This window comes from Brachyhypopomus gauderio, chromosome 4 (genome assembly GCF_052324685.1).
Source record: "Brachyhypopomus gauderio isolate BG-103 chromosome 4, BGAUD_0.2, whole genome shotgun sequence".
Taxonomy (NCBI): domain Eukaryota; kingdom Metazoa; phylum Chordata; class Actinopteri; order Gymnotiformes; family Hypopomidae; genus Brachyhypopomus; species Brachyhypopomus gauderio.
The window spans coordinates 35,598,051-35,624,139 of NC_135214.1; the positions used below are offsets into that span (position 1 = coordinate 35,598,051).

Sequence of the window (26,089 nt, forward strand, 5' to 3'; positions counted from 1 at the left end):
TTCTTTATCAAATCTATTTCCATGTAAAATAATCCAATACTCAGAGCTGTAGGTGAGAAGCAGATTGGGTAGCCTAATATATGGTAATATATCTCAGCCTGTGGATGAGCCATTGCCGCGCACTGCGGCCCCGGCCCGTAGTCACGCTGCTGTTTAACGGTGTTATTTATTTATTTATTTATTTTTTTTTTGGCCCACCTCCACCCCCCCCATCTTTGGAGGACAACTTTGTTTTTATGTACAGATTTAAATGGCAATTATAACAATTCTGTATAATATATAGTATAGTGATAACAATATATAGTGATAACAGTATGCAAAGTGATAATTATTGGGGTTAGGTGGACCAAGAAAAGAGGGGGAGAGAAATAATAAAAAGGGAAAAGACAAAGAGGTAGAAGAAAGAATAATAATAAAAAAAAAAATAATAATAATAATAAAATAAAACACGCAACCAGCTCAAATGACCACTGCAAAGAAGTACAGAAAGTAAACCAAATACATATAGTACAGATGAGTGCGATGTATGGGTGTGTGTGAGTGTGTGTTTATGTGCAACCTAGAAGTGCAACATAGGATAGATGTATGGAATGTACTTACCAGCAAGGGTGGGTAGCTACGACAACATTCCCCCAGAGGCCAGAGGCGGGCGGAGAGAGACCCGGGAATCCCACCCGCCCACGGCCCCCCACGGAGCGGTGGAGTACCAGAGCCGCACTTCCCAGAAACCCTCACCCGCCCGCCCCCACAGGCGGGAGAGAGAGACCCCGGGCAGCGCCCCACCAGTCAAGGAGCGCAGGTCCAGGGGAACCAGAGGGAACAGAGCGCCTCCCCCCCAGGATGCCCCCCCCCCCCAGGGGCCAGCGGCAAAGCCACGGCGCCACGCGCCCGGAAAGCCACCCACCACCCGGCAGGGCCCACCTCCCGCCGAGGAGCACCCGGCCGCCCCATACCACCACCGCCCAGGGGAGCGGGCCAACCGCCCCTACGCCAGGGGGCCAAGCCGGACTCCGGAGCCCCAAGGCGCCCCCCCTCTGGAGTGGTGCAGTAGTCTCAGGGGAGCGTCCGGGAGTGAACCGGGCACGACCAGCCCCGACCCAGAACCAGCTGTCCTCACCCACACACCCAAACCCACGCTACATTCGCCCCTATACACCCCCACCATGCACACACCCACCCCCACACACACACACATACACTCAAATTCACCCTCACACCTCCAAACCTGGCCATATGTCCCCTCCCTCCAACACGCACTCATTCATCCACCCATTCAGAAACAAGAAGAAAACAAGGACATGCTTAGGTCCAGAGGAAAGGGTCCTCTGGAAGAGGAGAGCCAGCTTGCTAGCTGGCTCATTGAGCACCGAACTTCACTGCCCCCCCACCTCAAGGCAGGGAGCGGTCGACCCGGGGAGACCAGGGCGGCAACCCCCCCCCCCCCCACCACCACATCCAAGCCCGGATCCACACCACCCCCACCACAGAGAGCAGCCGGTCCGCACATCCACATACACCTAGACACACATTTCCTTCATACATGTATGCACTCACACACATTTAACCCATAAATATATACATATATACACATATACATACATACATCCATCCATATATATAAATATATACATACACATACATACATATATACATATATATCTACATATTAGTGTTGTCAAAAAAATCGATATATCGATACGTATCGATACTGAACATTCTGAAACGGTACAATACTCGTTTCCCTTAAGTATCGATTCTTTTTACATAAAATGCGCTTTCGTTTGACCCACCCAAGCTGCCGTAATGCACAGGACAGTTTGTAATGCTAATATGGCAGCTAAAGCAAACGCAGTGCTGTTGGATTCGAAGCAGATACAGATGGAAAACCGAAGGATATGAACAAGCCCGTTTGCAAGCGGTGCTTTTGGAACATTTCAACGAAGGGCGCTAAAGCCTGGTTGAGTGACCATAGCGCTCGACTCCGCGAGCGGTGGAGGCTTAAACCAGGCTTTATACTTTTCGCTTTGCAGTATTGTCCGAAACTATATGTGGTAGTATAAAAGAAACACCCCTCAAAACAGGGGAATGAACACTTACCTGACGAATTTTAATGCTGCTTTGTGTTTCAGTGTGTTTCAGGTTTGAAAAGTGCTGCAATTTAGGCTAAAGTACTTGAAAATGTTGAAATTGTAACTACTTCGTTTCACAACAAATATCTGTCTGACTGGACATTTTTCTTGTATTACATTAACAAATACGAGCCTCTTGTAATTCCAGGATGAAACCTGAGAGAACGTGAAGACGTTAAGAAAAATGCACGTTACGTTATTACGTTAACTCTTGTAATTCCAGGACGAAACACGAGAGAACGTGAAGACGTTAAGATTGGGCGTTTTGAAAATAAACAACCATTAAATAATGTGATTAAAAGCGCAATATTTCGAATCATTTCGAGTATATGTATAAATATTTAACTTAATTAAGTTTAACGTGCTGGGAAATATTGGTACAAGCGCTTGAATTGAACCCTGCAAACATGACTTTGTTCATTGCGCTGAGGCGCGGCGCGCGCGAAGTTACAAAATTCGAGAGGTGCACGACCTCGCGTGCGCCACGCTTCAGCGCGATGAACAAAGTCATGTTTGCAGGGTTCATACACCTTGTGGAATTCAAACACTTGTATGTCACTTTCAAGGTCCATTTCAATATTTCCCAGCACGAGCAAAGACACTTTGTCAGACGTTCAAAAGACGTCCACTAAAAAGCCAGAATGAAAGTTTTAGCGACGTCTTTTTTAAACGTCTATTACTGCCGTTCAGTTGCAGTTTTTGCACGTCCTGACATCCAATAAAGGTCCTAGTCAGACGTTCAGATAGAAAACTCGTCATAGACGTTCATGTTAAGTTAAAAGGTTAAGGTCCTAGTCACTAGTGATGGGATTTTCGGCTCTATTTTGAGATGCGGCTCTAATGGCTCTTCTTACTGTGGAGAGCCGGCTCTTTCGGCTCCCAAACAGCTCCCCATATATATTTTTTACATTATTAATTAATAGCTTAAACCTTAATTTTTTAACATTTTGTTTCATTATTGACATTGTTAAGCACTTCACTTGTGATGAGTAAAAATGCTGCATAACAATGCTTTATAAATAAAACTTTTATTATAACCAATTATTAAATTATCACAAAATAGAACGCAATACAGCTTGGCCAATTGCCTGCCGTTTCCACAAAAAAAGTGGAGACTTTTTTTTTTCAGTGTTTCCCCACCACATAATTATCTGAAAGATGTGTGATTGGTCAGATGTGTGGAGCACACGTTTGACATGCGGGCAGTGGAGACATTCTTTGCAGTGTTGTCCGAAACGATATGTAGTAGTATAAAGAAACACCCCTCAAAACAGGGGAAGGAACATTTACCTGACGAAAATTAATGTTGCATTGTGTTCCAGGTTTGGAAAGTGCTAAAGTAGGCTAAAGTACTTGAAAATGTAACTGTATTTTGTTTCACAACAAATAGATGTCTGACTGAATCGATGTGATAAAAAAGCGAATTATTTCGAATAATTTCGAGTATATGTATAAATATTTAAGTTTAAGGTGCTGGGAAATATTGAAAATGGCCTTTTTCAATATTGAAAAGTGACGTACAAGTGCTTGAATTCCACCTTGTAAAGGTGTATGAACCCGGCATACATAACTTTGTTCATTGCGCTGAAGATGTGCACGACCTCGCTTCGCACGGGGGTCCTCACGCAGGGGCGGAGCCACCGCGATTGCGTCATTTTCGGCGCACGGACCCTCACGCTGAGGAAATAAACTCTCCGCTCTCTACCACTGGCAGAAGCAGAGGAGGGAGAGGGAGAGACAGCGAGGCACCGAAGGACAAATAAAAACGATGTTGGAAAAAAACTGTGGCACTTGCAGAGCACAAGCGCAATACTGAAGGAAAAGGCGGCTCCCAAATAGGATCCTAAAACGGCTCCCATTGCGGAGCCGGTTCCAATCGTTCACTTCAAAGAGCCGGCTCTTAGAACCGGATCGTTCGCGAACGACACATCACTACTAGTCACACTGTCAGATTTTGAACCAGTTTTGAACGTCCACCAGACATGCAAAAATGGGTCTGGACTGACCGACGTGATACAGACTTGATTTTAACGTCTTTCTGACATCGCATGTTTGTTGGCATAAGTTAAATATTTATACATATACTCGAAATTATTCGCTTTTTTATCACATTATTTAATGGTTGTTTATTTTCAAAACGCCCAATCGTAACGTCTTCACGTTCTCTCATGTTTCATCCTGGAATTACAAGATGCTCGTATTTGTTAACACAAAATAACTGTTCAGTCAGACAGATATTTGTTGTGAAATGAAGTTACAATTTCAAGCATTTTCAAACACAAAGCAACATCCATTTGTTTGTTTATAAAAAAAAATAAAAAGGCTTTAAAACGGAAATTAGCACCGTATCTGACTTTGGTATCGAATTTCAATATTTTTTTAAGTATCGTATCGAAGTTGTAATTCTTAGTATCGTGACAAGCCTACTACACATACATATACACCCACACACGCTTGTCCCATATACACCACACCCCTGTGTATGCACCCACAACCATACCAGTCGCACAGTGATCAAACGATGACAGACATCAACAGTATTGAGGACATGCTGGTCGGAGTCCGGAACCCTACCTCCCGGCCCACCCCAGACATCCCCATCATCCACCACCCCACTCCCACCACCCAGGCACCTCGGAGCCCCAAGGCCCAGACCCAACGCCCCGACCCAGGCCGACCGACCCACCCCACCCAGCGGCGCAACCGCAGCGGCGCAGGTCCCCCCGCACGTGCAGGGCCCCAGCTCTGGGTCAGGGGGCCCCAGGCACCAGGCCCCGGGTCCCGCCACTCGGCCCCACAGGGGAGGCCAGCCACCCCGCTGAGGGCCAGCATCTGCTCCCCCCATGCCCCGGCCCCACACCCCAGAGCCCAGAGGGAGCGCCACCCAAGCCCCCCCCACCACCGCCCGCCAGGGCAAGCACATGCCATCCCAGGTCGGCAGCCCCGGCCCCCCCGCCCAGAAAGTGGCCGGCACGAGCAGTCTCCCCGGGGTCGACCCCCAGCCACCAACCGGCCCTCCGGGAGCTGAGGCCCCCGCCAACCACCCCGACTAGCTAATGGAACTGATCAGTGGGAACCAAAGAGAATTAAATTCCTCCAACTGGTCTTTAGAGGAAGCAGACATTCTCTCCAGACAGATGTGATCAAGTAATAATTTTTTGTACTGAGTAATATGCAGGTCCTTTTTCATTTTCCAATTGATAAGAATGGTTTTCTTGGCGATGCATAGGGCAGTGAGAACTATGTGTGATATGTCTGCCTCTGTATCTAATTCACTGACGTCTCCTAAGATGCACAGTCTGGGGGAAGTTGGGATGCAGCTTTTAAGCCCCGTGGACAATTCTACACATACCTTCTGCCAGAATTCCTTAACAGGCCTACAATCCCATATAGCATGCATATAGTTATCAATTATATTGCCTGTACAGTGGGTGCATATGTTTGATTGTGCTAGGCCCATTTGGAACATCCTTTGTCCTGTATAGTGTGTTATATGAAGGACTTTGTATTGTATAAGTTGTAAGTTGGGGCTTTTACTTATTTTGAAGATATTTGTACATATGTCGGTCCAGAAATGTTGATCTGGATTAATAAATAGATCTCGTTCCCATTTGGCTATCGGAAGGGAGATTGAGTCATCAAATTTTAACAATAATTTATACAGTTTTGATAATAATTTAGGAGTATATAGATTTAAAAATTCAGTTATCCATGCTGATATTTCTAAATTCAGTTGATTGCGGTTGAATCTCTGTTGAATGATGGATTTTAATTGTTGATATTCCAGAAATCTACTGTTGTTTATTCCATATTCTGATACAAGTTCCTGGAATGTGACAAAGTTTCCATCTTTAATAACATGTTCTAAATTTTTTATTCCCCTGTCATGCCATGATGAAAAATGTAGTACTTTCTTGTTCTGACAGATGTCTGGATTGTTCCAAATGGGTGTTCGTTTGCATGGGATGAGTGGGGACCGAGTTAATTTAAGGAATTCCCACCAGGCTGTCAGTGAAGTATTTATATTAAGGCTTTTAAAACAGTCCTGACGCTTAATATTAGAGCTAATGTAAGGTAGGTCTGAGAGTTTTATTTTCCCGCAAAATGCTTGTTCTAGGTCCAACCATGGCCTGTCTATTAAGTCGTATTTGACCCATTTTAAAATGTACTGTAATCTATTGGCTAAGAAATATTGATAAAAATTTGGTAATTCTAAGCCACCATTGCGTTTTGGCTTTTGCAAGGTTTTCATACTTATTCTTGATGGCTTGTTTTTCCATAGAAATTTTGAGATGTTTGAATCTAAGGATTTAAACCAAGCAGCAGAGTTTAACGGTGTTATTACCTCCCCCGCTCCAGTCAGGCAAACCTGCTCAGCGCGCGGCCGCGGACTGACCCTGTAAATACATGAACGAGTTGGACCGCGGCCGCGGACTGGGCCAGCTGATGCGGGCTGACGGTGTGCAGCGGAGATCAGAAAAAAAACAACTTGTCCCAGAAAATCCGGGCCGGACTACGAAAACATACAGCAGTTTAAATTGTAGATAACGTTATTTTAAATGTACTGCTGTCGCCTCTGCAACGTTTAAAGCACCATGTACAAATGACCTTAACCAGGCTTTATCCACTGGCGTGTGCGGTTCAGGGGCGGACTGGGGAGAAAAAGTGGCCCGGAAGTTCCTGACAGACTGGCCCACTAATATATATATATATATATATATATATATATATATATATATATATATATATATATATATATATATATATATATATATATATATATATATATATATATATATATATATATATATATATAATTTATATTTATCTGTATGTGTGTGTATATATATATACTGTATATGAATCTATACATGACACGTAGTGTATATGACGGCGTTTATTGTCATATGGACAATATTAATTCCAGCAATAATATGATTACAAAGCCACATCGTGGCTTTTAAATAGTCCATCATAAGACCACCAAACAAGTTGTTTTACGCAAAGTGCATCCTAAAGAACAACCTACAACTGTAACGTGGGTATTTCTTCCTCTTACCTATTTGTGGTGGTTAGTTTTAATCTAAGAATTTCAATAGCTTTAAAAAAAAAAACAGTGCGCAGTGCTCTGGAACCTTTAAGACCGCCACTTGCGTCCGTGTTGCAGGATCACAGCGCGCCACAAAAGTCTTTAATGTCGCAAAGTGACGACACTGCCACCCTGTGGCGAAAGATGAATCTGCATGATTTGCATTCAGAGTTGAGTATCCGAAGTCGTTCGGACAGTCTGGGGCAACATGAATGGAGTCATATTATTAAAAAAAATCATCTTTAGGATCCTTTACTATTGACCTTTCACCCAATAAAAGAAATATAACGCTATACGATTCGATTTTTAAAAATATTAGATTTTTGTTTTTACTAAACCCAAAACTAACGTGTTTCATCTAAAATGCTGCCCTGACATGTTAATGTGGATCGACTGTTGTAATGCACGCGAAGACCGCACTGAAGATAACTTGGTTTTACTCTCCAGTCGTAAATCGTACTTTGTACATTTTGGCTCTATTGTAGTTAATGAATGAGGGGGCGTTGGTTGAGTGTATTATCTCGTGTCAATTTCTCCTACAATGATAAGAAAGGAATAAACAACATTTATGTTCAACCCACGATGACCCATGAAAACGAACACCACTGCAGAATAAATGATATAAATAAATATTCTAATAAGTATGGAAAATATTTAACTGACCGCAACAATTTGGGGCAGTCATGGCCTGGTGGTAGGGAACTGGTCTTGTGACCGGAGGGTCGTGGGTTCGATTCCGAGACCTGAGGCCATGACTGAGGTGCCCTTGAGCAAGGCACCTAACCCCAACTGCTCCCCGGGCGCCGGGCTAGGTCTGCCCACCGCCCTGGGCACGTGTGCACCACAGCCCCCTAGTAATCACTAGTGCGTGTGTGTGTGTTCTAACTGCACAGATGGGTTAAAAGCGGAGGACAAATTTCGATTGCGGTGTAAAAATCACAATTAACAAAATATGGCACATTTACACAATAAACCAATAAACACTAGGGTTAAGTCCAATGCTGGGTGTTAGGCTAATAAAACAGCTGAGATATTGCGATGTAGCTATAGTACAGTAGAGAATAGAAACAGCGGTAGGTGTGCCTTCGTTGTTTCACAATACAGGGCTGAGAAGTGATTGGTGGGCGGGGCCAACCCTGTATTGTCCCCGCGCGCTGGACAGCGTGCACGAGCGGTCAGTGGAGAACACCTCGCACGAGACTGACAGGTCAGTGACAGCCTTTTGGGAAAACTGCAGAGATGGCCGCTGAAATAGATGCCATGAGGTTCTCGTTTTTTAAGAAGCACCGACTACTAAAACTGTAGTGAGACAGTTCTGAGGCGTTGCCGATAAGTTTGCATGTTTTCATTTCAGATGTTGCTTCGCAAGCCGATGACCTAATGTCACAAATAAGCTTTTTATTAACTTGAATGTGCTCGCATCTTCAATATTCATAGTCCAGCTGTAACTTTTGTTTGCCTTTTCATATCCCGATTGGCTGTATCTTACGCTGTGTAGCTGAAGTTATCAGGAACTAGGGCAAAGTTGATCTTTGTAGCCGATGACCCCCTGAGTCTTGTCGGGATGGTTTTGAAACGACGGATGACCGCGCGCCCCAACTCCTCCTCGCGCTTCACGCCCACTGCGCATTCACACGCAAGCTTTCTGCCTTTCTGTGACAATTCAGTTTAAGTTCACTTTTATTTCGCTTTTAGCAGTGTACATTGTCTCAGAGCAACTTTATATCAACCATGTTTATAGGTCCCTAATGAACAAACCTTGGGAATACAGAAAGAAAAAGGAACCGCAATAAAATAAATAACCAGAGACGTGTAATTGTCTACTGCGCTTCCTGTTGATAGTTCAGTCTCGTGGAGCTGGACGTTTCCGAGCCCAGAACACCAAACCGGTTTTAGTGCACGGCTCATCTTTCTTGGCCCAGAATCTGATATGACTAAGCGCGAGACTTTGTTCGGTGAGGTGACATCAGCTCAGCCCACGCTGCGCGTGAACCACTCCACTGGAGTTTTTAAGATTTCGCGAGACGTGTATAACAGAGAAAATATGTAGCAATATGTGGGTTGTGAACTGAGAGAGACCTTCTGGACGGTCTGCCCCTGTAGCCCTTTCAACATTAGGGTTACAAAAACAAGAATAAACAGTAGAAAGGAAAGTGCTTTGGGTTATTTCTCTCTTGAATGCACTTCTGTCCCATCTGTAAAATGAGGATATTGGAGGACAACCCATATAATTTAAGTGCACTTCAGATTGAGGTTTCACATGCCCACACACACTGAACATTTTCAACTATATGTTACAGTAAGTTCACTGTGCCAGATGTTACCACAGAACTTCACTGTCTGTTGTGTGCTACACAGACTCACAACTTTTTGGGGGGAATTCTGGAAACAAGGGGTTCGGAGATCAGCGCATGTCTCGTCAGGGGGGACATGCAGCATGGTGTTGTAGTATCTTAGATGTACATATTCTGTAATCATTTAACAGATTGTTTGAATTTGTATATTACATTTAAATAAAATGCTGGTATCTGATTTTTTTAATTTATGCCATGATCTTTAAGTAGTTTCTCCTTATTTTTGCCTGAACCTAATTTTCTGATGACTCTTACCAGAACACATCATTCATAATGGCCCAGGAAGCAAACCCCAGTGAAATGGACACACGCACCTCTCAGGAGCCGCAGGTGGGTCTGATCAGCACCGAGCACCTGGCAGCCAGTCAGGATCACGGGTGTCTCAGGATGACCAGTGGAGGAGAGTAGCTGTAAACACCTGATCTGACCTTCTGCCTCCAATAACCACTCCTATTCCAGAGCAAACACGCTCCCCATGGTGTCCCCATGGTGTCCCAGTGTATAACTGTGAAAATGGCTCTTCTGCTAATCCTTCATGTTTCATAGCTGTGCATCATTCTCTAATTCTAATATCCCTGTTTATGAAATCCATACAGCATCTCTAACGTGTATAATTTGTTCCTAAGACCTATTTGGGCACTAATCAAGAGTTATGTTAAATAGTAACTAATTCACTTCAAAGTGATGTCACACACTAACACACTTCTGAACGGGCTGTGTTCTTCCTGCTTCTGTTTGCGTGTTTTCAGAGTGTGGTTTCGCGTGTGAGTAACCTGCCTCTGGTGAGCTCTGCGTGCGATGTGGTGTCCAGTGCCTACAGCAGCACCAAGGACAGCATGCCCCTCCTCCGAGGGGTGATGGGTGTGGCGGAGGCAGGGGTCCGCACCCTGGGGACGGCCGCCAGCACAGGGACCAAACCCATACTGGACAAACTAGAGCCTCAGAGTAAGATCCCCGTATGACCTGGAGCGGTAGCGGATGACCCAGACCGGCAGCGGTGCTGCTGTATCTGTGGAGGAGGAGAGGTTTTTAAGTACATATCAGCAGTTATTGTAAGAAGGGATGGGGGGGTATGGGTGGGCACAAATGGTGTCTTCTCTTTTAAAGTGAAATGGTGGCGGTGCACATCTCCTGTCACACGATGGAGCTCACGGGGAGATGAATGGGAGATGAATGTTATTTCCCACAATCACAGACATCTGGAGCCATTACTGTCTCACCGTAGAATTTAATGGGCCAGTTCTTACGTGTTTTTTTGTGTTTATTTGTATATTTTGCAGTTTCCATGGTGAATGAATATGCCATAAAAGGTCTGGACAAGGTGGAGGAAAAACTTCCAATCTTACACCAACCAGCAGACAAGGTAAACTGGCCCTATTAGCATAATGTTAAAGATTTCTGTAAATACTTGCCAATGAAAACATAATACCTGCAAATGTATAAACATCAAATACATGCAAATGAATCAATAACTATATCAAATACATTCAGATGAATAACCTAGAGTATCAAGTACCTGCAGATGAATAAATACTAACACAACAGCCCTTCATGCACCAGATGAATAAATACTAACACAACAGCCCTTCATGCACCAGATGAATAAATAAAACTAACACAACAGCCCTTCATGCAACAGTATTTATCATCATTTAGGCATGCTCTGTTTATTCAGTGATATTCAGCCATATCAGTATAGACTCAGCTGTTTTAGATTTGCATAAACCACATAAAACTTGTTATTCTATAAACATAATTTATCCCAGACGTTTGGAATATGCAGGGGAAATGAAGTCAAAATAATAAGCTTACAAACAAGATGATAGATCCAGTTTCCCCAGCAGGGCTGGAGACAGGACCTAGAAACCGGAAAACCGGCAATCTCCAACTATGAGCAAACTGAATGTAAAACTATTAAACTGCACTATCCAGACTACATCAGACAATCCAGATTACACTGGGCTAACCAGACTACACTGTGCTAACTTACACAAGGTTTACATGTCCGTTTTAGCAATCCAGCCTCTACCTGCTGTGGCTACTCGGTACTGGCTTTTACTAAATCATGTTTGAGAGAGTTTTATGTCATAGGCTACAATGAGAAGTAAAAGGCTAGGAGACTCAGAGTGGAGGGGAGGGGGGGGGGGGGGGGCGAGTGTAAATTATTAGCTGTGAAGACAGTCAAATGCGTGTTTTCCACTACGCCGGTTTTTAAAGTATTAGCTGCTCGCTAGGCTTGTAAACTAACCGCGCACCACGAAAATGTAGCAGTGTGTCGCCCCGTGTGTCGCCCGTTTGCATGAAACCAGGCAAAGAGCCGCATGCGGCTCGCGAGCCGTGAGTTGGCCACCCCTGGACTGGAGGATATCCAGTCTGTTACAAGTGATTGATTGGCAAGGTTCTCCACCAATCACATACTCCTTGTTAACTGGAGATAAAGAGTGAGCAAGGGAACAGTAAGAAGGAGAAACAAGACTGCTGGTCTGTTACGTAACACAGAAAAAACCTTCACAGGAAACAAGCAGTACTGTTACTATGGAGTATTACTGTGTTACTGTAGAACATTACTGTGTTACTGTGGAACGTTACTGTGGTACTATAGAACATTACTGTGTTACTGTGGAACATTACTGTGTTATTTCTCCCTGCAGCTGGTGTCTGAGACGGTGGAGAAGATGTACCACTCTGTGACGGGCGTGAAGGATGCTGTTCTAGGGGCAGTTATGGGTGGGGTGGAAATGACCCGTTCAGCCGTTAGCGGGGGCATTAACACAGTCATGGGGACAAAGGTGGGGCAGACGGTGAGCAGTGGAGCGGACCTGGCTCTGAGCCGCTCCGAGGACTGGCTGGATCTGAACCTTCCCCTTACAGAGAAAGAACTCAGTGAGTACTGAGGTTGGCTTCAGTAAATCATAGCACCAGAGTTCATCTGGCCTTTATACTGAACAGCATGACTTGCTAATGAATATTGAAGCATTGGTTTATGCTTGCCTACTCCAATTCATCCATTCATTAATCACGCCATTTCATTCATGGATAGTCTTGAGGGAAGCTTTGTTAAATATGTCCTCCTCTACAGCCGCCCTGGCAGAGCCTCTGCCAGACGAGGAGGGCGGGCCTACCCTGAGCTCCGCCCCCAGCTACTTCGTACGCCTGGGTAAGCTCTCGAGTCGAGTCCGTGAGCGAGCGCTAGAGCAGTCCCTGGTCAAGGCCCGCAGTGCCCGGGACGCTACACACAATGCTGTCTCCCAGATCACCAGCACACTGGACCTTCTAGAGACTGCCCGCGCCGCCCTTGCCACTGCCAACCAGCTAGGGGGCGCTCCGGAGCAGCTGGTGAAGCGGTGGAAGGAGTGGAAGGAAGGGCAGCCTAGTGACGGTGAGGGGCAGGGGGACGAGGACATGGAGGTGGATGGGGCAAAAGATCAGGGGCAGGTAGGACCGAGACTTAAACCTACTGATACTTAAACATTTTATATACAGTATATAAAACAATTCAATAATGCCTGATTCAAATCATATAATAAAACCCATAATAAACCATTTTTGTTTGCCTGTAGCAGCTGGAGGTGCGTACTCTCTCCATGGTGCGTGGGCTGACTGAGCAGCTCCGGGCGGCAGCAGCAGGTGTCGTGTCCAGCGCGCAGGGTCTTCCTGGAGCCGTGCAGGAACAGCTGCAGAGCGCCAGGCGCACGGCCGAGGAGCTCCACGCCTCACTGGGCAGCACCAGCACCCTCACGCCCCTGCTCCTCCAGCAGAGCCGACAGCAGATCACACAGGTGAGAGAAGCTAGGGGCCTCCGGGCCTGTTCACGCCGGGCTGGAGGTGTCCTGCAGCTCAGGGCATAGCGGGTCTTCTCAACTTCACTTCAGGGTCCTCCTGCCTTCTACAGTTTCAGGTCCATCCTCCTCTAGCACACCTGATCAGCTAATGACCAGGTCCGTCATTAGGTGATGAGTTGGATCAGGTGTGTTTTGTACCATGAAAGTGTAGCTGCCTGGGCCCCAGGACTGGAGATAAAAACCATGTTAGTTTGAACTAAATATAGGCCATTTTAGCAGTTTTAAAAAGGTTTAAAATTGAGTTTAACAGCTATTTCCTAGTCAAATAGCTAAATGAAATTAATTTGGCTTCTATGAGTAATAGGTTTTTGAGAAATTATGAAACACTTTGTAATACACTTACTGTTTGTGTCTAAACGCTGATGAAACAAGCAGGGTGTGTTGTGTATGACCCTCCTGTAGGTGAGACAGTCTTTGGATGGAGTCATGGAGTATCTGCTGAACAACACACCGCTGAACTGGTTAGTGGGGCCCTTCTCTCCACAGCGGACAGAGAAAGTGCCAACCACAGAGTGAAGCCACACCCAGACCCAGCAGACATGGTCTTCTCCTTCATGAAAGAACAAAGGTTTTAATTGTGTTATGATTTGTATTTAAATTCTTTCACACTGTTATAACAAATGCAACATTTTAACTAATGCCATGCCAGCAGATATATCGTCAGTGGAACACTGGGTGCCTTTTTATCTGTGTTTTTCAGCATTTGCTGTAATGTAATGTAAACTATTGAAACTGTTTCAATACTAAAACAACTCACTCTGTCCAACACCAGCTGTTATATTGTTTCAGCATTTTGAATAACATGTTTCATAGCCAGTGTCAATTAAACTATACCTTTAATTACATTGTAACATACCGAGAAACATGAAAAAAGTTACACAATGGAAATTGATTCACTGAGCTTAGAGTACAGCATTTCAAACTATTGAATGACATAGATAAGTGTATTAATACTGTAACCAATGTAAGACAGTGCAATATAAAGGGTTCCCAGATTTTAGGTTATTTTGCAATTGTATTTTGGTAATGCACGTTTGGTAACTGTAATTTACTATTTTGCTACACTATGCTCTAAAATCTACCCTATAAAGTCTCATAATAAATCATTACAATTACAAAGGTTGTCTTTCATTTTTGAGTTGATTTCCAAAAGTAAGAGAACCATAACTGTTAAGATCCTATTAAAACACGTGTCATAAATAAATCCCATTATGTCCAAAAACCTAACGCCAGTTACGTGTATTTAAACACCACTGCCATTGAACCAGTTCATTAAACCATTCACTTACAATATCACATACATAACGAATGGTGTTTCTCATGAAAATTGACTAAGCTCATGAAAACTAAAATAATTTCCAAGCACCTGAATTTAGGGTTTGTCTAAAAATAGAAGTGAAACAAAAGTTGTGTTTCTTGTGGTCGGTCACACTGTAGCTGCGTGTCTCACGTCACGGTCGTTTCGCGTGACTGCTGCTGCGGAGGAGGAGGCCGCGTCGGGCGACACCGACCGTCTGTATTTCTCGAGATTGAGGTCGTGAATTCCCCTTTCCCCTCCCCCCGATCGCATTGAAGTACAGGTAACTACGTTCTCTGATGGAAGATTTGCTAAAATGTCTGTGTACGGCACTTAAATCGCGTAGTTATCGGGTTTGTTTGCGTGCCATCACGCAAGCCAGCTGGCCAGTTCTCTCTCGGCTGGTACCGCTAGCTCAGTTAGCCGCTTAGCTAGTTAGCCGACAAACGTCCTCGAGCGCACTGGTCGCTAATGCTAGCTACATGCTAGCTATTTAGTCACAGGATTTATATGTGATCATTCGGGCTAAAGCATTGCCGATAGCCAGCTATATTTGTAGGGATTATTTTTACATTCGAGTTGTCAGATTTAATCGTGACCGTTGTGGCGTCGCCTGTTCTGGTGAGCTGGATAGAATTAGATTTTAGATACTCGGGTCAAAGACGAAAAAAGGTTGTTTTTGAAATCGCAGCTGGCGGTTGGTACTCCGCCTCAGCCCGACACGACGGCGCGAGCCAGTCAGCGGCGCGAGCGACAACACGCTAGCAAAACAAGCTAACTAGCCGTTAGCTGCTGTTTCATTGACCTTCTAAAGTAAACGGTGACGGCCGTAGCGGGGATAAAGTAAGTCGAGTTTAAATTTAGGAGTCTTAATAGCTTCATTTATTAATCATTCCTTGTCAAATTGAGCGATTTAACATACGTGTGAGGGTGTTACGGGTGTTTTAGCCAACCTTGGCTACATTTGCGGTGGGACAGCGAGTGGTGATAAAACACCAAATATAACAACAGCTTGCCGTTTTCTCGCTGGTGTGGCGATCAGTCCGGCTCTACTACCGCTAACCCGGCTCGCTCTGTCCGCCTGTTTTACTTTCTTCGAGGTTCATTATCCAAAACGACGGTGGATAATGTTGTTTTTGTTCTTTCTTCATTTCTACACCTGAACGTATTGTACTGGACGTTGTTTTTGTTTACGTCTGTCGGTTTTTTTTTCAAGCAAATCGTCCCTGCTCAGTAATTTATGGTATGTGGTGTTTTGTTGATGTAATTGATATCGTTTTGTGGTGTCGGCGATACCAAAAACTTAGTTATTGACGCCTTTTGTGTAAGAAGTATTTTTATTTCTTAGCATCACCTGTCTGTTCAACCTTGATGATAAATAATTGATAACAATGTCCAGACGTTAGTGTCAACGCAAAATAAGCACAAGAGAAAAGGAAATGTGATTTCTAAATCGTAATTATGTGTAGTCCTTAACAGGAAAACACTGAAAGTGATCCGCTGGTTTGATGTGTGAAATAACAGCTCATCTCCTCATGCAGGCTCCTGCATGTTTGTGTATCCTGGCTCTGTCCACTCAAGCTTCTCATTCAATCCTTTTAAAAATAGTCAGAGTTTCTTAGTGATACACATGTCAGCTTTTATGTTGTATTAATAATTTTGCCAGTTAATGTTAACATTTAGTAATGTCATATTTTTATACATTCACAACCACATTGAGTGATCGAAATAGCTTATAGTTATAAACTGAACTGTCACAACTAGAATTTTCAAGGTCTTGCACCATACAATTTACTTTGTGGCTCAACTTTGGTCAGTTGAAACATTTGGCAGTGTGTTGTTTCTGAATAATAACATTTGTAATTATGTTCTGATAGGCTTCTGACAGATGAGATGATTTTAATGGGCCAGTAAAATGAATGTAGTGTCACGTTATTGATGTCTTTGGTCTGGCTTTCATTCTATTTGAAATTAATCTGCTTTTTAAAATGCTTTCAGAAATACCCTCTCCCACCCCCTTCACCCCACCCTCTCAACAGCATGGCTCAGGAGACCAATCAGACACAGGTGCCAATGCTTTGCACTATGGGATGTGGTTTCTATGGTAACCCCCGCACCAATGGCATGTGCTCGGTCTGCTATAAGGAACACCTGCAAAGGCAGCAGGGAAGTGGGCGGAGCAGCCCCCCAGGTGAGAAAGGTAGGTTAAGGAAAAGGGGCTTCGGTGTGGAGGCGGGGCTTTTCAGGGAGAGAATGTCTGATGGTATTTGACAGCTATGTCATTACGTTCCTTAAAACTGAATGACAAGTTATCTAGTGATCTAGGGGCAATCATGGCCTGGTGGTTAGGGAACTGGTCTTGTGACCCGAGGGTCATGGGTTCGATCCCCAGACCTGAGGCCATGACTGAGGTGCCCCTGAGCAAGGCCCTTAACCCTCAATTGCTCACTTGTATAAAAATTAGATAAAAATGTAAGTCGCTCTGGATAAGGACGTCTGCCAAATGCCATAAATGTAAATGTAGTGATATGTGCAAGCAGTTCAGTTGTCTACTCAGAAAGGTATTCCTAGCTTGCCCACATAACCCTCACAGCTTGCTGGAAGCATACATTAGTAATATTTTCCAAATCATTTCCTAAATACATTAACATCACAGGGCTATTATGTTGTTTTTATAACTTTATAAAACTATGTATAATCTATAAATATATCTATAGTTTTGTACATAGATAGTAAATAGTATAAATATTTATTAATATAATGGTTATATTGTTTAAATGTTTGATTTAAAATGGCATCATAAAAGTAACATTTTGGCCAAGCAGATTAAGTGTTGGATTGGAGTGTGAAAACAGACACTAAAGTGTCATTACTGAACACACGAAGGGTCATTACTGAACATTTGGTGTCATTTTTGAAGCTTCACTCTCGTCACCTGAATAGTTTTGCCTGCATTTACCCAGCTGCCACGTCTCCTGCGGGGTCCCCGGGAGCAGCAGCGGTAACCGTGGAGACAACCCCTGCTCCCATCCCGGAAGTGGTCACCCCATCGGAAGAGCGTGTCTCCAGGTATGTCCACCTAGGGAGGGTTTTTACATTGCCCTTTTAGAACCTCTGTGGCGTTCAAATTGGCTAACAAGCTGAAAAATCTATATTTTGTACACTGTACAAGTGTACCCTAACCATAACAACACTAAGGCTGTAGTGCAGTCCACTCCTCTGGGTCTTCATGAAGGGCATCAGATGTAAGTGGGATGGTACAGTTGTGGAAAACACCACAACATCCAGAGGATGTTCTCCTCCAGCACGGAGAACCACGTCTAGAACAACAGGAGCTCGGTGGGATCTCGTAGTAGTTTTGTTCAGGGGTTTAGTCTTTCAGTAATTTCACATGAGGCCACATTGTTTGTGTTGTGTGGACTGGTATTTAGTAAGAGCGAGCTGTGATTTCAGCAGTTCCCCAGCCCAGCAGATGTGAGAGTGTTTGTAGTGTGTGGAGTCTTCATTAGGGAAACTGTGTTTATAGCTCTCCCAGTCCAGTAACCCAACAGATGACTGCAATGAGCATCTCCCAGGACTCTGCAGCCACTGACTCAGACAGAGCTGATGGTGAGGAGGAAGAGGAGGATGAAGGCTCGTCTAAGAACACAGGTCAGCATTATTCTGTACTCACTCCACCCACTATCTCTTCCTGTACTCCCTCCCTCACTCTCTCTCTTTCGCCCACCCACCCCCTCACTTAGATAAATGCACCATCTTTTAATTCTTTCTCTGGACATGCATATATTTGGGAAGCATATAGACTTTTGTTTTGCATTTTCCTTCTCTGTGTGGTGAGCCGTGAGGTCATCGGTTTGAACTGCCCAATCACCCAGCTACACGTAGACCAATCAGAATCTGTTGATCATGATCATGATATTCTGTGTGAGCGAATAGGTGGGATTCTGTCCCTTATTGCAGATGTGGTAGTGGAGGCACTCAGTGCAGTGGACAGACCTGCGTTACAGCAGTCAGGGGGGGAATCAGACCAGCGTGGAATCAGACTCTGTCTATGGCTTTCATCACAGGATCAGCGGGGGAGTCTGCGCAGGCGTCCTCGGACGGAGATCAGACTCCCGACAAGAGCAAGAAGAAGAACCGATGCTTTACCTGCAGGAAAAAAGTCGGCCTCACGGGTACGGGGGTGGGGTCTGCACCGCTGGGGCGGGGTCTGCCTCACGGGGGTGGGGTCTGCACCGCTGGGGCGGGGTCTGCCTCACTGGGGGTGGGGTCTGCACCGCTGGGGCGGGGTCTGCCTCACGGGGGTGGGGTCTGCACCGCTGGGGCGGGGTCTGCCTCACTGGGGTGGGGTCTGCACCATGGGGCCCCAGATCTTATTTATAAAGCAATTTTTTAAAGTTTCAGTGCAGTACTGAATTAAAATATTAGATATATCTGCAGTCTTTAGGCATTCTGTAAACGCTCTGTACATCAGATTTTGTTATGCATTAAACATGCAGATCTTCAGTAAGATCTTCATCTTTTTCATATTCTATAAAGATATTCAGCTGTATCAGTACATATTAACACACAGCTGTAGGTTGGGGCTTGTTGTACACAGTCCTTCCATTGTAGGCAGCAAATGTCAAGCTAGTTTTTAACAGCCATATTTGTATTCTTGTCTGCAAATCCTGCCTGTAGTCTGTGACCTCAGACGTTACATGAGGCTGTTACGCTGGACGTCTTTCCTGTGGCTGCAGCTCCTTAATGTGGCCGCTGCTTCCGGGCCTTTATATAAAAGTGGTGACTCCTCTGTGGGGTTCAGACTGAGTGAATCTATGAGCCCTGGTAGAGAAGACCTCTGTTTTGGCTCTGACCCCATAATTGGTGCAGAGCTGTGAGATTCAAGACCTTTGAGTGGATCTGATTCAGATTCTTTAGGACACCGTAGATTCTTCAGGACACTGTAGAATTCATCCTGCTGCTGTGATTGGCCGTCACACTGGAAACGTGCCAGTCCCATAGTTCCCAGGGGTACATGTGGTACCTCTGCCTGCCTCCCCAGTACTGTTGTGCAGGTTCATCTTCAGTACACCTATCTTCATCTTACTGGACGTTGTTTGTTCTTTATTAGACTCTGACACATCTGTACCTACATATGGAAGGATGTTGCGGACGTGTTTGTACACATTTCTTTGTCAGCGAAAGGTGGTTTAGGTTTGTTTTTCTCTGGCTGGGTGGAGTGAATCACTGGTGCTGCTTGGTCTGCAGAAACCTGTCTGAAGATATAAAATACTACTGGTGCTAGAGACCAGCTTTGACAGACCAGCTTTGACAGACCAGCTTTGTTAACTTGCTTCAGCTCAGCAGTGTGTTCTTATTTTTAATCTCTGAACACACACACACATGAATGGCTTATTGAAAGTGCCCATGGACCTGTTGAGTGGATTGACTGTGTGGTATTGCACAATGGTGAGAGGGAGTCTCCACAGCGAGTACAGGAAGCAGCACACGGAGTCCTGGGAACAGGGCAGTGAGCCCCAAGTTTGAGGAAGAGGGCAGAATTCAGTTAGTTTACCCCTGTGTGCCCCTCATTTAGTGTAGAGCGATCACTCTCTGAGCTGTACAGTGGTGGATTTACAGAGGGGATTCCCAGTTCTGGAATCTCAGTTGGGTCTCATAGTGCTGACAGAGACTGTGGGGGAAAAAAGGGGGGGGGGGGGGGGGGGTTCTCCTATCTCCTCCCTCTGTGTAAGATTCCCTGCTGCTGGGGGGCGGAGTATACTTCAGCCCCCCCACACACACAGACACACACTAGTGTGCATTCCCAGAAATGCAGGACACAAGACTAGATTTTACAGTCATTCCCGTTAGGTTGTATTTTATAGGAAGTGTCTATTTGGCATTTACAGTAAACGCATTCAGGAAAAGAACTGATACTATTACATATGTTGTACAATAATCACCTTTGCATTCGAGAGAATTTGGAGATTGTGTGTGTGTTTGGTCCATTTCTGCTCATTTCAGTTTTGGATATTGTGTCAGAAACTCCAACACTTATTTTCCCTTGAATTTTGCCATTTGTTACTGTCAACTCTAGTTTTTCTACATGGCCTCCATGCCATATTTGATCATCACCCTGACGTGACCTCACGTACGGGACCCACCCCACATCCTGTCATCCCGAGTGCTGCTTCAATGAAGGTTCCCATCTTCTCTCTCCCTTGTCTGCAGGGTTCGACTGTCGCTGTGGCAACCTGTTCTGCGCGATCCACCGCTATTCGGACAAACACGACTGTCCCTACGACTACAGAGGGGCAGCTGCAGCCCGTATTCGCAAGGAGAACCCCATCGTGGTGGCTGAGAAGATCCAGAAGTTGTGAGGACTGAGGAGTCTGAGAGAAATTACAAAAGAAAGAAGAAAAAGCAAATTTGTTTGATCTACAAGTTCTTTTTCCCCGGGACGATGGAGCCCCAGGATGGTCCTGTTTGAATACGGCTCCGTGTTGGCAGGGTCAGGTGGGCCTACTCCCTAACCTGGCCTCTCCCTGATTCTCCTGTAGTGAGAGAGAGTGAGTGTGCGTGAGTATGGTGGTGTTGGCTGAGAGTCAGGGAGAGCACTCGAGTCAGGTGGGCATGTCTGTGTGATTGGGGGGGGGGGGGGGGGGGGTCATGTTAGGTCTTAGCCTTGCGTTGTTTTACTCTTCATGGGAATTTTGTTTGTTTTGATATGATCTACAAATGTTAGGAACAGATTAGGCCCTTGGGGTTGAGGGGTGGGGGTGGGGGGTCCTGGCTTTTTTTTTTTGGTTGTTTTTTCTCTCATTTTTATTGGAGGCGGAAGAGGGGATCATCAGTTCCCATTGTACCGGTCTTTGATATAGACTTGTTGACTTATACTAGCGTGTGAGTGCGTGAGCCGTTCTAGAGCAGGGGCGGTGTCAGAGGTGGAGGGGGCGGAGCCAAGAGTGGGCGTCCTCCTAACCTTTTCATTCTCTTTTAATGAGTGTATGGCATCAGAGGATCTATATTAATATATTGTAATTAGCTTGAATTGTGTGATTGCATTCTATTTATTTTATTTTATTAATTCTGTTTATTTCCCTTTGTTGGGTTTGTTACTGGAGGATTGGAAGCATGTGTCCACAAAAAGGCAGAGAAATAGCTTTCTTAATCTCAACTATAGTTTCTGTCTGATTATGTATCCATTTTTTAAAAAAGAATATATGTATTATGGGTTTGAGTCCTGTTAGTACCTTCTAGTAGGCAGTGACTAGGCAGACATAAATAATACATCTTTCACTGTGGAATCAGAAGCACAAAGTAATAATCTCATTATCTGAGCACAAATGCAGGAGAAGAGTGGCCATCTGATCTGTGACATCATCAGTGACCTCTTCGGGTCTGTGGGTGACTGTGATGTACATTTAGCGTCCTGTGGAACATGCGCACTCCAGTCGGGTTTCTCCTGAGCCACGCCTTCACGTGAGTCAGGGCGCTCTGACAGATGTTCCTAACCACCAGCAGACCAGTGAATGATGACGGAACATTTTCACAGTTCTTTCCTATGGCGATAAATTGCCGCTTTTCCACAGCGTTGGCTGAGGCGAATATCCCGTGCTTTGATGATGTCATTCAGGATGATGTACCTGCTTCCAGGAAGCTCTGGCTTTGCTTGGCCTTGCAGTTATTAGCACAGTGGCTACGTTCCCGCCCACTGCGTCGCTAGGACAACGCCGAACTGAGCTGGTATGGACGTTTTAACATTAATGCATTAACGCGGCGCATGATCTAATGGAGCCTGAGGATCTGTTCAGATTAACGTTAAGCCTCGTGTGTGTGTGTGTGTGCGCGTGTGTGTTTTTCTTTTTCTCTCAGATGTATATACCACGTGGCTACTGTTCATATAGTTATGATCTAACGTAGAACGTGACCGGTAGTAAGCAGAAGAGGGAGCGATAATGTATAAAAATATGTATGTTTTCATATGTATCCAGTGATTATCTGCTATTTGTATAGAAGGAAGTAAATGAAGGCATGTGTGTTGGGGCACAGTGGGGGGGAGGGGGGAGAATGTCCCCGTTTTGTGTGTGAGAAAAGGCTGATGGAGCTAAGGGGGTGTGTGTGTGTGTGTGTGTGTGTGGGTGGGAGGGAGGGAGGGGATCAATAGTATTTGTTTGATTTGGTTTCATACAGTTTGTTGCAGAGTTTCCTCGGGTCTGCCCAGTGTTCAGACCAGTATAGCCAGTATAAACCAGTGAAGCTAAACCAACACAGTGTAAAACCAAGAGACGTCTGAAATGGGAAGACGTGTCTGATGCTTTGCGCTTTTCCTGAATGGAACAACACTTCCTCCTCCACTTCCCCCTTTCACTGTAGATCTATGAACAATAAGCAGTGTGTGAATTATGGTCACGCCGCTGCTGACACTTCGGACCGTACGGCCTTGCTTGTGTTAAAGGTCTCCACGCCCTTTCTTCACACACTCTGTACTGTGTGATCTTGGGTGCAGAGGTGTGATGTGTTCAGACTGGCACTCATCACAGAGGTGTAATGTTCATGTATGCTCAGTTCTCACCAGCTTACGTGCTCTTCTGAGATGAAACCTGGTCTGGCCTGGAGTCTCATTGTGTGTGTTAAAATGATACTTTACAGCAATCTGAACACTGGCCTGTCAGAAAGAAGGAATGAGAAATGGCCTGAGATTTTCTCCAGTATTGCCAGCTAATGGCTGGTCATGATGTGTACGGGCAAACAAAATCATCTGTGTTTACGCCGACCCACAACCCCTCTGTCTTTCCTCCTGAGAATGTGAGGACCCAAGTCTTGAAAGTTGAAACCTCCCGATGAACTTGCTTCTGGAGCAGATGGCGTGTTGGGAAGGGGTGTGTGACCGCTGAGGTCCAGCTGCTTCTGGGTCCTCTCTGCTTAAAGCATGTCCTGTCTTTTGCTTCATCACCACCTTTACACCAGTCCCCAGAGACAACGCCAGATATCTTCTTTTTTTCTTTTTTAATTATTATTTTCAAATTTAGGATTGTATGATGTGTAAAAGTATAAAAATAAAATCACAAAGTTTATTTTAAAATTACCTCCTGTCCTGGATTTAATTCATTTTCATTCAAGTGTGAGACCTTGATGTGAAGGTGTTGCTGTTATAATGTTTAACCTGTGAGGAGAATCTGAACATGCCTGCTTACCCAACTAGACACAACTACCTTTAAATGGTCTTGCAAAAGTTCACAGTTGTATTGAACTAATAATCAGTATATGTGTATGCAGCACATTTTGTTAGTAATCTGTTGTAAATGATGAATGCAGAATGTTAACCTTTAGCAACACAGATGGTCTTAACTACAGTACAACAGATAGCCTGGCGTGTTCTGTAAGGAAGGACTAGACAAATACGTCTGCAGTTTCATATTCAGTGTAAATACATGTATATATCACCCTGTACTCGTCAATGAAAGATGAAGTATTTCCATGTAATTACTAACCCTCCTGTTTTGGTAAGGTTGTTGGTATCTCTCTAAACTAAATGCATCTTGTGTCTACAGTGTCCTTCAGAATCATTAAAGATTGTTTGTCATTTGGATGCGAGTACGGTCACAGCCAACATGAGGATCTGAGTGTAAACCAGCATACTTAGACATTTAATACAAGTGGGTCTTGTCTCAAATACATTAAAATGACCTTGAACAAAGTTTCAGGGAAGTTACTACTTGGAATCTCTGGAAAAGTCCTGCTAAGCAGCTCTGTTTAGCCAGGCTGCTGAATATGTTTGTTTAGTACTCGGTAGCTCCATCTGACTCTGCTCAGTAGCTTCTAAATAAAGAAGGGTATTTGTATTACGGTGAGACAGATAGGGCCTTTTCTGTGAGTGTGCATTAAAGTGTGTGTGTGTGTATGTGTGTATTTCCTGACATTGTCACTCACTGTCCTGTTCATGGTGCCAAACGAAGACATGCTACTCATGTCTGGCGTTAAATGTGTAACTATAGCAGTTGCAGTCGGATCTGAATATTAGAGAGTCTGTTAAATATGGGACACTTTGAATTTAGTTGGAGAACTTGGAAGGAATGCATCATTAATTTCCTAAAGGTGTGCATCATGTGTACCATGGTTTTCTGCTAGGACGTGTGTGTACTGTGGTGTTGTGCTAGGACATGCGCATACCGTGGTGTTGTGCTAGGACGTGTATGCACCGTGGTGTTGTGCTAGGATGTGTGAGTACCGTGGTGTGTTAGAACGTGTATGTACCGTGGTATTGGTGTGCTAGGACGTGTGCGTACCGTGGTGGTGTTGTACTAGGACGTGTGCGTACCGTACTGGTGGTGTTGTGCTAGGGCGTGTGCGTACCGTGGTGGTGTTGTGCTAGGGCGTGTGCGTACCGTGGTGGTGTTGTGCTAGGACTTGTGCGTACCGTGCTGGTGGTGTGCTAGGACGCGTGCGTACTGTGGTGGTGTTGTGCTAGGGCGTGTGCGTACCGTGGTGGTGTTGTGCTAGGACGTGTGCGTACCGTGGTGGTGTTGTGCTAGGACGTGTGCGTACCGTGGTGGTGGTGTGCTAGGGCGTGTGCGTACCGTGGTGGTGTTGTGCTAGGACGTGTGCGTACCGTGGTGGTGGTGTGCTAGGGCGTGTGCGTACCGTGGTGGTGGTGTGCTAGGGCGTGTGCGTACTGTTGTGGTGTTGGGCTAGGACGTGTGCGTATTGTGTTGTGCTAGGACGTGTGTGTAACGGGGTTGTGTGCTAGGACGTGTGAGTACCGTGGTGTTGTGTTAGAACGTGTATGTATCCTGGTAGTGGTGTGCTAGGACGTGTGCGTACCGTGCTGGTGGTGTGCTAGGACGTGTGCGTACCGTGGTGGTGTTGTGCTAGGACTTGTGCGTATCGTGGTGTTGGGCTAGGACGTGTGTGTACTGTGGTGTTGGGCTAGGACGTGTGTACAGTGGTGGTGTTATGCTAGGACGTGTGCGTACCGTTGTGGTGTTGTGCTAGGACGTGTGCGTACCGTTGTGGTGTTGTGCTAGGACGTGTGCGTACTGTTGTGGTGTTGGGCTAGGACATGTGCGTATCGTGGTGGTGTTGTGCTAGGATGTGTGCGTACCGTGGTGGTGTTGTGCTAGGATGTGTGCGTACCATGGTGGTGTTGTGCTAGGACGTGTGTGTAACGGGGTGGTGTTGTGCTAGGACGTGTGCGTACCATTGTGTGCTAGGATGTGTGCTTACCGTTGTGTTGAGCTAGGACATGTGTTTACCATGGTGGTGTTGTGCTAGGAGGTGTGCGTACCGTGTTGGTGTTGTACTAGGACTTGTGTGTACTGTGGTGTTATGCTAGGACATGTGTGCACAGTGGTGGTGTGCTAGGACGTGTGTGGAACGTGGTGTTGTGCTAGGAC

The 26,089-nt window shown here is 45.2% G+C and overlaps 2 protein-coding genes across 5 annotated transcripts; both read left to right on the forward strand.

The window, feature by feature from the left end:
• The first annotated feature begins 8,307 nt into the window (after positions 1-8,307).
• Positions 8,308-14,526, forward strand: plin3 (perilipin 3). Of its 2 annotated transcripts, none has more exons than XM_077004320.1 (8): positions 8,308-8,425; positions 9,831-9,902; positions 10,322-10,517; positions 10,853-10,935; positions 12,224-12,455; positions 12,652-13,007; positions 13,133-13,351; positions 13,817-14,526. In XM_077004320.1, the coding sequence occupies exons 2-8, from the start codon at positions 9,846-9,848 to the stop codon at positions 13,928-13,930; spliced, it is 1,257 nt and encodes a 418-aa protein (XP_076860435.1). In that variant the 5' UTR covers positions 8,308-8,425; positions 9,831-9,845; the 3' UTR covers positions 13,931-14,526. The 2 variants fall into 2 exon arrangements, with proteins under 2 accessions (XP_076860435.1, XP_076860437.1); XM_077004322.1 differs by having other exon boundaries at positions 13,136-13,351.
• A 312-nt stretch (positions 14,527-14,838) lies between these two features.
• On the forward strand, positions 14,839-23,781 carry LOC143513202 (AN1-type zinc finger protein 5). 3 transcript variants are annotated; one of them, XM_077004323.1, is made up of 6 exons: positions 14,839-14,994; positions 16,710-16,911; positions 17,675-17,780; positions 18,238-18,362; positions 18,779-18,886; positions 20,925-23,781. In XM_077004323.1, exons 2-6 carry the CDS (start codon positions 16,752-16,754, stop codon positions 21,071-21,073), a joined length of 648 nt encoding a protein of 215 aa, XP_076860438.1. In that variant the 5' UTR covers positions 14,839-14,994; positions 16,710-16,751; the 3' UTR covers positions 21,074-23,781. The 3 variants fall into 3 exon arrangements, with proteins under 3 accessions (XP_076860438.1, XP_076860440.1, XP_076860439.1); XM_077004325.1 differs by having other exon boundaries at positions 16,710-16,902; XM_077004324.1 differs by lacking the exon at positions 14,839-14,994 and adding an exon at positions 15,029-15,554.
• Positions 23,782-26,089: the final 2,308 nt, after the last annotated feature.